The 15,968-nt window shown below is 37.2% G+C and overlaps 1 protein-coding gene across 4 annotated transcripts in view; it reads left to right on the top strand.

The window, feature by feature from the left end:
* Window positions 1-15,968, top strand: part of LOC132550532 (kinesin light chain-like) — a 54,863-nt gene that overhangs the window by 4,147 nt on the left and 34,748 nt on the right. For 3 of the 4 annotated variants that reach the window (XM_060214622.1, XM_060214621.1, XM_060214625.1), the window contains exons 2-3: window positions 1,808-1,881; window positions 15,531-15,774. In XM_060214622.1, coding sequence (XP_060070605.1) covers window positions 1,841-1,881; window positions 15,531-15,774 — 285 coding nt within the window. In that variant the 5' untranslated portion in view covers window positions 1,808-1,840. The remainder of the gene's footprint in view (window positions 1-1,807; window positions 1,882-15,530; window positions 15,775-15,968) is intronic. The other variant, XM_060214624.1, reaches the window with a different exon arrangement.

Below are 15,968 nucleotides of genomic sequence, written 5' to 3'. Positions count from 1 at the left end.
TAACCTTATAATCTGATTGATATCTACATTCAGGAGGACATGTTGTAGTGTAACCTTATAATCTGATTGATATCTACATTCAGGGGGACATGTTGTAGTGTAACCTTATAATCTGATTGATATCTACATTCAGGGGGACATGTTGTAGTGTAACCTTATAATCTGATTGATATCTACATTCAGGGGGACATGTTGTAGTGTAACCTTATAATCTGATTGATATCTACATTCAGGGAGACATGTTGTAGTGTAACCTTATAATCTGATTGATATCTACATTCAGGGGGACATGTTGTAGTGTAACCTTATAATCTGATTGATATCTACATTCAGGGGGACATGTTGTAGTGTAACCTTATAATCTGATTGATATCTACATTCAGGGAGACATGTTGTAGTGTAACCTTATAATCTGATTGATATCTACATTCAGGGGGACATGTTGTAGTGTAACCTTATAATCTGATTGATATCTACATTCAGGGGGACATGTTGTAGTGTAACCTTATAATCTGATTGATATCTACATTCAGGGAGACATGTTGTAGTGTAACCTTATAATCTGATTGACATCTACATTCAGGGGGACATGTTGTAGTGTAACCTTATAATCTGATTGATATCTACATTCAGGGGGACATGTTGTAGTGTAACCTTATAATCTGATTGATATCTACATTCAGGGGGACATGTTGTAGTGTAACCTTATAATCTGATTGATATCTACATTCAGGGAGACATGTTGTAGTGTAACCTTATAATCTGATTGATATCTACATTCAGGGGGATATGTTGTAGTGTAACCTTATAATCTGATTGATATCTACATTCAGGGGGACATGTTGTAGTGTAACCTTATAATCTGATTGATATCTACATTCAGGAGGACATGTTGTAGTGTAACCTTATAATCTGATTGATATCTACATTCAGGGGGACATGTTGTAGTGTAACCTTATAATCTGATTGATATCTACATTCAGGGGGACATGTTGTAGTGTAACCTTATAATCTGATTGATATCTACATTCAGGGGGACATGTTGTAGTGTAACCTTATAATCTGATTGATATCTACATTCAGGGGGACATGTTGTAGTGTAACCTTATAATCTGATTGATATCTACATTCATGGGGACATGTTGTAGTGTAACCTTATAATCTGATTGATATCTACATTCAGGGGGACATGTTGTAGTGTAACCTTATAATCTGATTGATATCTACATTCAGGGGGACATGTTGTAGTGTAACCTTATAATCTGATTGATATCTACATTCAGGGGGACATGTTGTAGTGTAACCTTATAATCTGATTGATATCTACATTCAGGAGGACATGTTGTAGTGTAACCTTATAATCTGATTGATATCTACATTCAGGAGGACATGTTGTAGTGTAACCTTATAATCTGATTGATATCTACATTCAGGGAGACATGTTGTAGTGTAACCTTATAATCTGATTGATATCTACATTCAGGGGGACATGTTGTAGTGTAACCTTATAATCTGATTGATATCTACATTCAGGGGGACATGTTGTAGTGTAACCTTATAATCTGATTGAGATCTTCATTGAGGAGGACAGTAGTTTAACCTTATTACAGGTAATTTTATTATTGTCAGTGTGTCCAAAATGTCCTAAAAAGTCTTGTGTTGAGGTGTGTTATCAATATTGTAATCAATATTTGCTTTTGTTTGAATTCATTTTGCTTGAGTTTATTGTATTGACCTTGATGTATATATATATTTATTTATTTTGGTGTTTGGATATTATTGCATGATGTGTATCCTGCATTTTCAGGCCATGTATACCTGCCTTCTCTAACCTGAAAGCATGGACAGCTCACAGTCTGCAGGGATGTCTGAAGAAAATAGGTAAAAACTAATCTTTTTTTATTTAGCACACTGCTATCTTGTTATTGCCCTTTTTGGAGAAGTTTTTGACAGATCATCATAATTTCATATGTAGGTTCACATTGCTATCTAGTTTTGAGTAGACCTTTTTGGACTGATAGAAAAAAATGAGCTGGTTAAGCGGCAGCCATTTTACTGGGTAGTTATTGACAGTCCAAGTTTGTCATTGTTATTTTAGGACTGATCAGATAAATAAAATGACTGACAGATGGCCATCTTGGATTTTGACAATGAAAGTTTGTTGTCACTCTTTCCCAAATCTTGAATGAAGGTTCCCTGTTGTTCCTCACCGACCCTTGGGATTTTGGGACTGATCAGAAAAACATCTGACTGGTAGCCATCTTGGATTTCTACTATGAAAGTTTTGTTATTACTATTTGTTAAGAAGCACTGGATGGACCCTTTTCAATCATAAGTAGGTTTCCCTTGCTCCATAGCTGTTCTCTAATGATTTTGGGACTTATCAGAAAACAAAACATCTAACAAGTAGCCATTTTGGATTAGACTGTAAAAGATTGCATTTAAATATGAATAAAAAAAAGCAAATAAATGAAAAGAAGGGTAAAGATCCATTTTTTTATGAGAAATAATGATCAAGCAATAGTGGGCAACACTCCCTGTAGAAAATCTTGTCTATAAAAGAGAGATCCATGAACTGCATGTTACAAGCTATATGGCATGTAACTTTACTGATGTGTAGCTTGTCATGGTTCCCTGCCATCTTTTCTTAGCAATTTTTTCCCTAAGGTAAGACTAGTATTGAAGTAGTCATCTTATTTGTTATCCTTTTGTCGTAAACTGATTCTCATTCTTGCAATGTTGAATGTGCCTATCCGTCAATCTGGTGAACATTAGTTTTGCAAATTTTAATTAAAAAAATTGAACAGATTTGTTATCTTTGTAAATAGTGATAACCTGAAAAAAGTAAAAGGTATTTATAATCAAGGTGTCTCACTGAACTGTTAGCCTTGAATTAGGGGTCTTCTTCAGTTTGCCTAGCCATGTTATGGGAAGATAAAAAGGACCAGGTATCCTGATTTCAATGGGGTTCAAATTATTGATCTATCTCTGGATCTCAATGCTGACTGTTAACTTGTAAAACTGTTTAACAGATATAATGAACAAAGCTCCAGTTTGTAGACTGATACCGAGATGGCACAACCTAATTAGGAAATGCTGACATTTTTGAATCATTTTCGTTTGGAAACGGTTATTGGTATCTGGGTATAACAGATACATAATCTGCCACACTGGTTATTATGTATCGATGACGTAGAGATGGTCTCTTTAATCAATGATGCTCCTTTCTTTTTGTATGCAAACATAAGTAGTGGAAATAAAATGGAAAACATTCAAATTACAAGTCATTGGTCTTCTGACATACATATACAAGGTATCACAAGGGGTCCCAAATGGTACTTTTCTGACATACGTATACAAGGTATCACAAGGGGTCCCAAATGGTACTTTTCTGACATACGTATACAAGGTATCACAAGGGGTCCCAAATGGTACTTTTCTGACATACGTATACAAGGTATCACAAGGGGTCCCAAATGGTACTTTTCTGACATACGTATACAAGGTATCACAAGGGGTCCCAAATGGTACTTTTCTGACATACATATACAAGGTATCACAAGGGGTCCCAAATGGTACTTTTCTGACATACGTATACAAGGTAGATCACAAGGGGTCATAAATGGTACATATGCCAACTCCTGATCATGTAGATGTTTCACAAATAAATCATGGTATTTATGAAAATCATAAAGAAATTCTTTATTTTCTCATCACACATCAACAGATTACTTTAACTCCATATCATAAGGCATACAGTTTGAATGTAATGCAAAGGTAGGGCTTACATTTTTTGATACACAACAGTATTTGCTTTATCACCAGATAACATTACTGTATCCTGTAAATGATGCTGATATTTGTCTCCATTTTTTCATTTTTCATATTGAATTCTGTTCTTAGAAATTGAGGAAATTGAAAAAATGAATATATTGAATGACATGCATGTTCATGTATATAGTTGTGTCATATTTCTCTATCATTGAACAATGATAACCGGTTTTACTAGTTATGTGACTTTTATACCCAGAGATACACACACCTGTGTCTAAGCTGAGGAAGACAGACACTTCAAATGTCTGCACTTCCTGACATAGCGTGACCAGAAGATACTATTGTAGCAGCGCACACTTCAAATGTCTGCACTTCCTGACATAGCATGACCAGAAGATACTATTGTAGCAGCAGACACTTCAAATGTCTGCACTTCCTGACATAGCGTGACCAGAAGATACTATTGTAGCAGCAGACACTTCAAATGTCTGCACTTCCTGACATAGCATGACCAGAAGATACTATTGTAGCAGCAGACACTTCAAATGTCTGCACTTCCTGACATAGCGTGACCAGAAGATACTATTGTAGCAGCGCACACTTCAAATGTCTGCACTTCCTGACATAGCATGACCAGAAGATACTATTGTAGCAGCGCACACTTCAAATGTCTGCACTTCCTGACATAGCATGACCAGAAGATACTATTGTAGCAGCGCACACTTCCTGACATAGCATGACCAGAAGATACTATTGTAGCAGCGCACACTTCAAATGTCTGCACTTCCTGACATAGCATGACCAGAAGATACTATTGTAGCAGCAGACACTTCAAATGTCTGCACTTCCTGACATAGCGTGACCAGAAGATACTATTGTAGCAGCGCACACTTCAAATGTGTGCACTTCCTGACATAGCGTGACCAGAAGATACTATTGTAGCAGCGCACACTTCAAATGTGTGCACTTCCTGACATAGCGTGACCAGAAGATACTATTGTAGCAGCGCACACTTCAAATGTGTGCACTTCCTGACATAGCGTGACCAGAAGATACTATTGTAGCAGCGCACACTTCAAATGTGTGCACTTCCTGACATAGCGTGACCAGAAGATACTATTGTAGCAGCGCACACTTCAAATGTGTGCACTTCCTGACATAGCGTGACCAGAAGATACTATTGTAGCAGCGCACACTTCCTGACATAGCATGACCAGAAGATACTATTGTAGCAGCGCACACTTCCTGACATAGCATGACCAGAAGATACTATTGTAGCAGCGCACACTTCCTGACGTGACCAGAAGATACTATTGTAGCAGCGCACACTTCAAATGTGTGCACTTCCTGACGTGACCAGAAGATACTATTGTAGCAGCGCACACTTCAAATGTGTGCACTTCCTGACATAGCGTGACCAGAAGATACTATTGTAGCAGCGCACACTTCAAATGTGTGCACTTCCTGACATAGCGTGACCAGAAGATACTATTGTAGCAGCGCACACTTCAAATGTGTGCACTTCCTGACATAGCGTGACCAGAAGATACTATTGTAGCAGCGCACACTTCAAATGTGTGCACTTCCTGACATAGCGTGACCAGAAGATACTATTGTAGCAGCGCACACTTCAAATGTGTGCACTTCCTGACATAGCGTGACCAGAAGATACTATTGTAGCAGCGCACACTTCAAATGTGTGCACTTCCTGACATAGCATGACCAGAAGATACTATTGTAGCAGCGCACACTTCAAATGTGTGCACTTCCTGACATAGCATGACCAGAAGATACTATTGTAGCAGCGCACACTTCAAATGTGTGCACTTCCTGACATAGCGTGACCAGAAGATACTATTGTAGCAGCGCACACTTCCTGACATAGCATGACCAGAAGATACTATTGTAGCAGCGCACACTTCCTGACATAGCATGACCAGAAGATACTATTGTAGCAGCGCACACTTCCTGACATAGCGTGACCAGAAGATACTATTGTAGCAGCGCACACTTCCTGACATAGCATGACCAGAAGATACTATTGTAGCAGCGCACACTTCGCACACTTCCTGACATAGCATGACCAGAAGATACTATTGTAGCAGCGCACACTTCCTGACATAGCATGACCAGAAGATACTATTGTAGCAGCGCACACTTCCTGACATAGCATGACCAGAAGATACTATTGTAGCAGCGCACACTTCCTGACATGACCAGAAGATACTATTGTAGCAGTGCACACTTCCTGACATGACCAGAAGATACTTCCTGACATGACCAGAAGATACTATTGTAGCAGCGCACACTTCCTGACATGACCAGAAGATACTATTGTAGCAGCGCACACTTCCTGACATAGCATGACCAGAAGATACTATTGTAGCAGCGCACACTTCCTGACATGACCAGAAGATACTATTGTAGCAGTGCACACTTCCTGACATAGCATGACCAGAAGATACTATTGTAGCAGCGCACACTTCCTGACATAGCATGACCAGAAGATACTATTGTAGCAGCGCACACTTCCTGACATAGCATGACCAGAAGATACTATTGTAGCAGCGCACACTTCCTGACATAGCATGACCAGAAGATACTATTGTAGCAGCGCACACTTCCTGACATAGCATGACCAGAAGATACTATTGTAGCAGCGCACACTTCCTGACATGACCAGAAGATACTATTGTAGCAGCGCACACTTCCTGACATGACCAGAAGATACTATTGTAGCAGCGCACACTTCCTGACATGACCAGAAGATACTATTGTAGCAGCGCACACTTCGGAAGCATTCTGAAAATTCCAATTTTTTATTTTTCAGTCTTAATTTGATAGCTTTATATCATCCACAGTCAGCTTTAAACAGTTCATTACCATCAAAGAGAAACTATCACTAGCTAAACCTAGATAATTCCTATTGATAAGGGTTTTATAATTTTAAAGCTATTCAAATGCTGTTCCAAATAAATAAAAACCAGCCCTGGTGTAACTGCATGAAGTAAGGTGCTGTCCTGGATATATGCTTTGCATAGCATGGTAGTCTTGTGATAAAACAACACATACATTTGTAACAGTTGGCATTGAGATTATCTCCAGCAGTTACTTAATGACTATGATTAGCAATGTTATATATTAAGAGTTTCTTGTTGACACAAGAATATACAACATAGACACATATTTCCAGGTCATCTGACTAACCTGTATGTATATGCCTTAGCACACATATGATTTATTTACAAAGATACTGACCTGTGTGTTTTGTAGTACAAAGATATTGGCAGACCTGTGTGTAAAATACAAAGATACTGACCTGTGTGTATTGTAGTACAAAGATACTGACCTATGTGTATTGTAGTACAAAGATTTTGCAGACCTATGTGTATTGTAGTACAAAGATATTGGCAGACCTATGTGTAAAATATAAAGATAGTGACAGACCTGTGTGATAGTACAAAGATACTAACAGACCTTTGTGTACATTAGACAAAAGAAACTGACAGTAAAAAGATATTGACTACCTGTGTGTAAAGTACAAAGACCTGTGTGTATACTGCAAAGATATATAGTAAAAAGATAGTAACAGATCTATGTGTAGGTACAGAGATACTGCCAGACCTGTCTGTATGTACAGAGATACGGACAGACCTGTGTGTATGTAGAGAGATACTTACAGACCTGAGTGTATGTAGAGATACTGACATACCTGTGTGTATGTACAGAGGTACTGACAGACCTGTGTGTATGTACAGAGATATTGACAGACCTGTGTGTATGTACAGAGATATTGACAGACCTGTGTGTATGTACAGAGATACTGACAGACCTGTGTGTATGTACAGAGATACTGACAGACCTGTGTGTATGTACAGAGATACTTACAGACCTGTGTGTATGTACAGAGGTACTGACAGACCTGTGTGTATGTACAGAGATACTGACAGACCTGTGTGTATGTACAGAGATACTGACAGATCTGTGTGTATGTACAGAGATACTTACAGACCTGTGTGTATGTACAGAGATACTGACAGACCTGTGTGTATGTACAGAGATACTTACAGACCTGTGTGTATGTACAGAGGTACTGACAGACCTGTGTGTATGTACAGAGATATTGACAGACCTGTGTGTATGTACAGAGATATTGACAGACCTGTGTGTATGTACAGAGATACTGACAGACCTGTGTGTATGTACAGAGATACTGACAGACCTGTGTGTATGTACAGAGATACTTACAGACCTGTGTGTATGTAGAGATACTGACATACCTGTGTGTATGTACAGAGATACTGACATACCTGTGTGTATGTACAGAGATACTTACAGACCTGTGTGTATGTACAGAGATACTTACAGACCTGTGTGTATGTACAGAGGTACTGACAGACCTGCGTGTATGTACAGAGATATTGACAGACCTGTGTGTATGTACAGATATACTCTCAGATCTGGGTGTATGTACAGAGATACTGACAGACCTGCGTGAATGTACAGAGATACTGACATACCTGTGTGTATGTACAGAGATACTGACAGACCTGCGTGTATGTACAGAGATACTGACAGACCTGCGTGTGTGTACAGATATACTGACAGTTCTGCGTGTATGTACAGATATACTGACATACCTCTGTGTATGTACAGAGATACTGACATACCTGTGTGTATGTACAGAGATACTGACAGACCTGTGTGTATGTACAGAGATACTGACAGACCTGCGTGTATGTACAGAGATACTGACAGACCTGCGTGTATGTACAGAGATACTGACAGACCTGTGTGTATGTACAGAGATACTGACAGATCTGTGTGTATGTACAGAGATACTGACAGACCTGAGTTTATGTACAGAGATACTGACAGATCTGTGTGTATGTACAGAGATACTTACAGACCTGTGTGTATGTACAGAGATACTGACAGACCTGCGTGTATGTACAGAGATACTGACAGACCTGTGTGTATGTACAGAGATACTGACATACCTGTGTGTATGTACAGAGATACTTACATACCTGTGTGTATGTACAGAGATACTGACAGATCTGTGTGTATGTACAGAGATACTGACAGACCTGCGTGTATGTACAGAGATACTGACATACCTGTGTACATGTACAGATACTTACATACCTGTGTGTATGTACAGAGATACTGACAGATCTGTGTGTATGTACAGAGATACTGACAGATTTGTGTGTATGTACAGAGATACTGACAGATCTGTGTGTATGTACAGAGATACTGACATACCTGTGTGTATGTACAGAGATACTGACAGATCTGTGTGTATGTACAGAGATACTGACAGATCTGTGTGTATGTACAGAGATAACTACAGTCTTGTAGACCTTGGTTTGTATATGGATGGTTGATTTGTTTACACAATAGACGTAGGGTATTGAACTTAGGACTGCGATCAATGGTAGCAGTGGCACATTGCCTTTGCATTTTCTGGTTGCAGACTGAATACATTTACATTTTGTGTTGGATGCAGTGAATAAATTGATTGATGTTGGAGTGTAGGGGTTTGCTTTATATTGTTTCGGTATGGTACGGTTTGAATGTTCTTATCCTGTTATATATGTAGGTCTGATAAGTCTGCAGTCACCATTATCATCAAGCATATTTAGATTAGTTATTTCTTATTTTCATTATCAGTCTGACATTTAATTGAAATATCCTGTTCATTATGTTGCTTTAAGAAGCTGCTTTTAGATGGCAGGTCTTTCTCTGTCTAAAGATGTTTTTCAGGTATTTTTCAGCATTCCAATATCTTTTTTATGTCACTGAAACAAATCAAACATGCTGACAGTTCAGAGATAATAATAGCTGTGTTATGGTATAGAGATGTACATTGAAGAGATGGTGACAAGTCAGAGATAATAGTAGCTGTGTTATGGTATAGAGATGTACATTGAAGAGATGGTGACAATAAAGAGATAATAGTAGCTGTGTTATTGTATAGAGATGTACATTGACTAGATGGTGACAATAAAGAGATAATAGTAGCTGTGTTATTGTATAGAGATGTACATTGACTAGATGGTGACAATAAAGAGATAATAGTAGCTGTGTTATTGTATAGAGATATACATTGACTAGATATAGACAATTCAGAGATAATAGTAGCTGTGTTATTGTATAGAGATGTACATTGATGATTGAAATGATAATGAAGATGACTTGACGAGCTTGAGTGACACAATAAGTGAAATGCCAACATATACTTAGTCAATAAACATAAATAATTCACTTGGTGACATCATACCCCTGTACAGAGTCTGCCTGGCTGCTGGGATCAATACTCTGTGTTGTATAGAACAAAAATCAATAGCCAGCTTCTGGATGTACAGAGAGCATTATAATATGTGACTGGCTTGCTACAAGCTCAGGGATGGCAGGGCATAGACCATTCACAACAGAGGAGACATACACTAACAACAGCTTTTCTTACCTGCTTTTAATAAAACTGCAGTACCAAAACTCATTTTTAATGAGAAGCAAACAATATCTTGTATACTTTAGTAGATTCTAGAGATAGACCTAACCACAACTGTTGATGTTTATTGACGGTTCGACAACTTGTTACCCCTTGATAAGTGTGAGATTGGGATGTCCTATGTTCTTGTGGACTGTTTCTGCCATGGTGGCTATCTGCTGGATCCTAAGGACGTAGGGACAATATTACAGTTAACTTTACCTCGCGTCATGGAGACAGAAACTGTTAAGGCCTACCGAATGTAAGTTGAGTCTGCTTAGATGTTTTCTTTACCTCTCACTGTTGAGTGATTGTCTTTAGAACGCTTTCAGTTCATTCTCCTCTGTCGAGGCTGAATCGTGCATAATCAGCCATGGAATAATTTGTCGCTGACTATGAACACACAGGATCATGGTGATCATCTTTTACAAGTGATATGTTAGATATGTGTTTTTGTGGTACCTGTGTAGGTATGTAATGAAATGTGATTATGACAAGATATGTTTATTACTTTCTTTGTTGGACATAAACCACGATGATCTGCTTTGTGCATATAATAGTGGATAGATTGAGTGAAAATGATAACAATTTGTGATCTGATTCAGAAACAACTACTTTTTATTGGTCTTTTAAAACTTGTCTCTATTAAGATATACAGAATATGTTGTGTTGTGTGGACACATTAATGAGCCATCAGCTTTGTCCCCTATTTGTACACATGTCTTACCTGCCCACGACCAGCTGGTAAGGTGTGTTATATAGTCTCCCTATGGTATGACCCAGAGCTATTGTTGAGTCACCATCATATATATAACCATGGCTTGGGTTGCTGCAGTTTATTGAAACAGATTTTTACTTGTTTAGATTAACTGCAATAAAATGTAAATATCAGTTGTATTGGGTTGTCATAGAAGTGTTAAAGTTAACCAATCATATTCTTTGCTTGAACTGTCAGAGTAATCAGAATTGCATGTTTTTTTCCTGACCAGCTGACAGGGTATTACCCTATAAAAGAAATGACCACATCAGATAACTGTAAATCAGCATAATTTATAAAAAGTGTCCTGTTGGCTGTGATGTGGTTTCTTTTTCAGGCTGCATTATCTGTATTAGCTAGAGGTGGTGTGATAATTTCTTCTACCTAACACAACAACCCTCTGTGTTATAAAAATAGGCTTGAATTTGTTTTACACTTTTGAAGGGTCATTCATGCGCATCATATTCTGACACATGGTAAAAATGGGCTTTTAAATCACCTTCAACATGTGGATGTACATGACAATCTTCATTATAGTTCTTTCAACAAAAATTTAAGTTTGCTTGCAGATTTGATATACATCCAAATAGTTACTGAATCTTTCCTCCTTGTAACACTATCTCCCTGCTCTGCTGACCGTGATAAGGTTGGCTCTCTCATTTACATGCTCTCTCCAGAATGGACTAAATCCCCTATCTAAACATTTTTCATGGATAATACCAGGAATGTTTGTGCTTGTGTAATACTTCTGATCAACTTTTGAGGAAACACAGTTCTTGAAATACTAATATTTAATCATAACTTCAAACCAAAGTTTGATCATCAAATATACATCTCAGGTAAGTCCACCAGATCTCTGTGTGCACAGCTTTGTGTAACAGAGACATAGGAACAGGCAATGGTTCATAGGCCTAGAAGTGTTTGTCAAATGGTATGTTATAATGTAAGGGGAATATGACCAATAATTATAACTGTGAGACTAACTCACACAGTCAAATAATCCCAAAAATGATATATGTCATATGACAAATAATTGTAGCATGAGATTAAGACACACAGAATAATATTCCCCACAGTGATATATGTTATACCACAAATAATTGTAGTTGTGAGACTAACAAACACTGACTAATAATCATCATAGTGTTTTATGTTATACAGGGAACCTGGTCCAGTAGCTATTGATAGGATTGTTAGACTAACACACACTGACTAATAATCATCATAGTGTTTTATGTTATACAGGGAACCTGGTCCAGTAGCTATTGATAGGATTGTGAGACTAACACACACTGACTAAAGTACCCCATAGCAATCTAATTAAATGTTATGTATTGGAATATGGTCTATAAGTAGAGTTATGATAATATATATATACACTAACACACACATGATAATACTCATCACAGTGATATTGGGAACATTGTCCTTCAGTTGACTTTTGATACTAACTAATGCAGACTAAAATTCCCCACAACGATCTCATTAAATATCATATATGGAGGAAGTGGTCGAGAAGTGGAATTATGACTTTAACCTAAGGAGTGTTTTGACGGATGCTAGCATTCAGAATTGGATCTCTGAAACTTGTTTTCCACACTAGTAGGTAGTTTGATATGGTTAGTCATGATTGTGAAGAAAAACAGATGTAAACTATTTAACAAGCTTTCTGTCTTCAGTCTGTATCTATGTCTATACTGCTTTATGCATAATAATATTCTTTCAATTTCTGAGAAAAAGCTGTACAGTTTCTGTGAAATGGTTTCTACTGACAAGATCGTAGAGCAGTATCTATCTTATTTGGACTTAACATCAGGGGTTTTCTCTGTGGCTTGTAATAAGTGAATGTAAAGCAGACCAAAAGACCACTTGTCCCATCACCCAGTTCTGTTAGACTTCCCATCAGGGGTTTCCTCTGTGGCTTTAAATTATGAATGTAAGGGAGACCAAAAGAAGACTAATGACTTGTCTCATCACCCAGTTCTGTTAGACTTCATATGGAAGGTTTTCTTTTGTGGTTTGTAATAATTGAAAGTTAGAAGACTAAAAGACCACTTATAAATTGTCCCATCATCCAGTCCCGTTAGTTTCCTTCTGTGGCTTGTGAGAAGTTGATGTTGGGAGACTGAAATTGATTTTATAACTTTCTTCACAATTGTAAAATTTCAGGTCATAAATAATAATATGAATAAGCTTAATTCTCAGCAGTTTCTCAATAATATCATGACTCCTCCTCCTCCTCCTCAAAAAAAAAAAATGAAAAATTAATATAACATATTCTATTTTCATTTAAGAAACAAAGACAGTTGTTTTAAAGTATATTTGAAGTGTTTTCCTTGATAGTTTCAACAATACAATACAGTTTCTTGTATCAGTTTTGTTTGTTGGACTGTGTGCTGATTACTGGCCATTGACTGGAACCTCGGGTCTCCCATCAGTACTGTAGCTTGGAAACAAACTATTGATTTCTACAGCTACTGCTATATCTAGACTGTTCTGTTTTTAGTTGATAAACCTACTACATTGTCATGTTTGTCTTCATCACAATCAATGAGTAATCCTACTTCAGGATGTTGGAACTGTCCGAGAAGTATGTTATCACACGCAGACCAACAGAATTCAATACCCAAGACTAGTTTCTGATCATTATGTTCTAATATTCCATAGTTTATGGAATATTTTGTTTCCAAAAATTGATTGATTTAAAAATCAAAAACCGCTTGTTCAATAGATATTGAAAACCAGATATTACAAAAACATAAGAAAGGGAAGTGACATTTGAAGATGTTGTCAGCACATACTTTGTGTTTGTTAATAGATAACTACTGTAATGTACATCAGCAGTAATTGCAGGTTTATCCAGGTATGTACCTGGATGGAATATCCAATCCTAGATCACATATATTTCACACTTGAGCAAATTAATAAGAAAACTTTATAGTGGAAAGTGTACACATGCATGTCTATCAGTTTACCTTACATAAGCTTGTCGATTCTGATCTCTAGTCTTGGCTGTCAGTAAAATGACATCTATCTTGGCGCTTGTATAGTTATATGCATGACAAAATTCTGTGTTCCTTTCTGAGATCTACTCATACAGTATGCATATATAACCACAGCCGTATTAGAAATGTTTTTAGAGTTGTGAATGTGAAACGCTTTTTTCATCAAAGTGAAATTTCATTGATTACCAAAACCTGATCATTAATCTGCTACGCAGTGCCAGTACAGTGTTTGGTGATATTGATCTGTGATGTAAGAGATTGGTTTTTAGCATGCTGTCACACATTTACTGCACTGTAGATTCTTTGCAAAACATCAGCTTAGACAGGAAATGACTGTAGAATTACACAATATTTATGTGCTGGTCCAGATTTATAATAGCTGTACCTGGCTGTAGACTTGGTCAAGAGGTTTAGAACAGTCTTACATACCAATCAATATTCTCTATACATTTTTTGTCTGGACTGACATTTGCAATCCACTGTCAGTTACAACCTGTATTATTCTTCAGTTTGTCCCAACCCTTTTGTGTGATGGATATTTATGTGCACTTCCCTCCTGTCATTAATGATGTTGTATGACATAACTACTGTTGTGTGACATTACTACTGTTGTGTGAATGCTATATGACATTACTACTGTTGTGTGGGTGTTGTATGACATTACTACTGTTGTGTAAATGTTGTGTGAATGTTGTGTGACATTACTACTGTTGTGTGAATGTTGTATGACATAACTACTGTTGTGTGAATGTTGTGTGACATTACTACTGTTGTGTGAATGTTGTGTGACATTACTACTGTTGTGTGAATGTTGTATGACATTACTACTGTTGTGTGGGTGTTGTATGACATTACTACTGTTGTATGAATGTTGTGTGACATTACTACTGTTGTGTGAATGTTGTGTGACATTACTGTTGTATGAATGTTGTATGACATTACTACTGTTGTGTGAATGTTGTGTGACATTACTACTGTTGTGTGAATGTTGTGTGACATTACTACTGTTGTGTGAATGGTGTGTGACATTACTACTGTTGTGTGAATGTTGTGTGACATAACTACTGTTATGTGACAGTTGTGTGGCATTACTACTGTTGTATGAATGTTGTGTGACATTGCTACTGTTGTGTGAATGTTGTGTGACATCACTAATGTTGTATGAATGTTGTGTGACATAACTACTGTTATGTGACAGTTGTGTGACATTACTACTGTTGTGTGAATGGTGTGTGACATTACTACTGTTGTATGAATGGTGTGTGACATTACTAATATTGTGTGAATGTTGTGTGACATTACTACTGTTGTATGAATGTTGTGTGACATTTCTACTGTTGTGTGAATGTTGTATGACATTACTACTGTTGTGTGAATGTTGTGTGACATCACAAATGTGTGATCTGCATGTTTAGTTAAAATTTATCAACATTAATAATATTAAGAGAAATGAAAACATTCAGACGATAAAAAATAATTTGTTTTTTTTTTTATCCAGAAAAAAGATAGAAGAGATTGGCAAGATGACTGCCCTTTCCCAGGAGGAGATATTCTGTAACACCAAGACCATTATACAGGGCCTTGATACTCTGAAGAATGAGCATCATCAGATACTTAATGGATTGCTGTCTTCCATGAAGACAATCAAACGGGAAAATGGAGACACTAACCTCATGGAGGAAAAAACAAACAGACTGAAAAAGTCACTGGAAACAATAGAACTAGGGCTTAGTGAAGCACAGGTAAGTGAATTGTGTCTTGATTGGAAACAATATTGGTCCCCACAGGCTATGAATATTATTAGAATTCCTACAAAATGATAAACAGAAGTTAAACCAGACCATCTCTACTACACCCTCAAACATTTATAAACAGACATTTTACAATGGAATAGTGATTGAATTATTTTTTAAATTGGACGTTTACAGGTTGAAAT

Source organism: Ylistrum balloti, unplaced genomic scaffold (genome assembly GCF_031769215.1).
Source record: "Ylistrum balloti isolate Yb309-2 unplaced genomic scaffold, AGI_CSIRO_Ybal_v1 Utg370126, whole genome shotgun sequence".
Classification (NCBI taxonomy): domain Eukaryota; kingdom Metazoa; phylum Mollusca; class Bivalvia; order Pectinida; family Pectinidae; genus Ylistrum; species Ylistrum balloti.
Note: the sequence above shows the minus strand (reverse complement) of the source record. Positions and strands in the feature narration are given on the sequence as shown.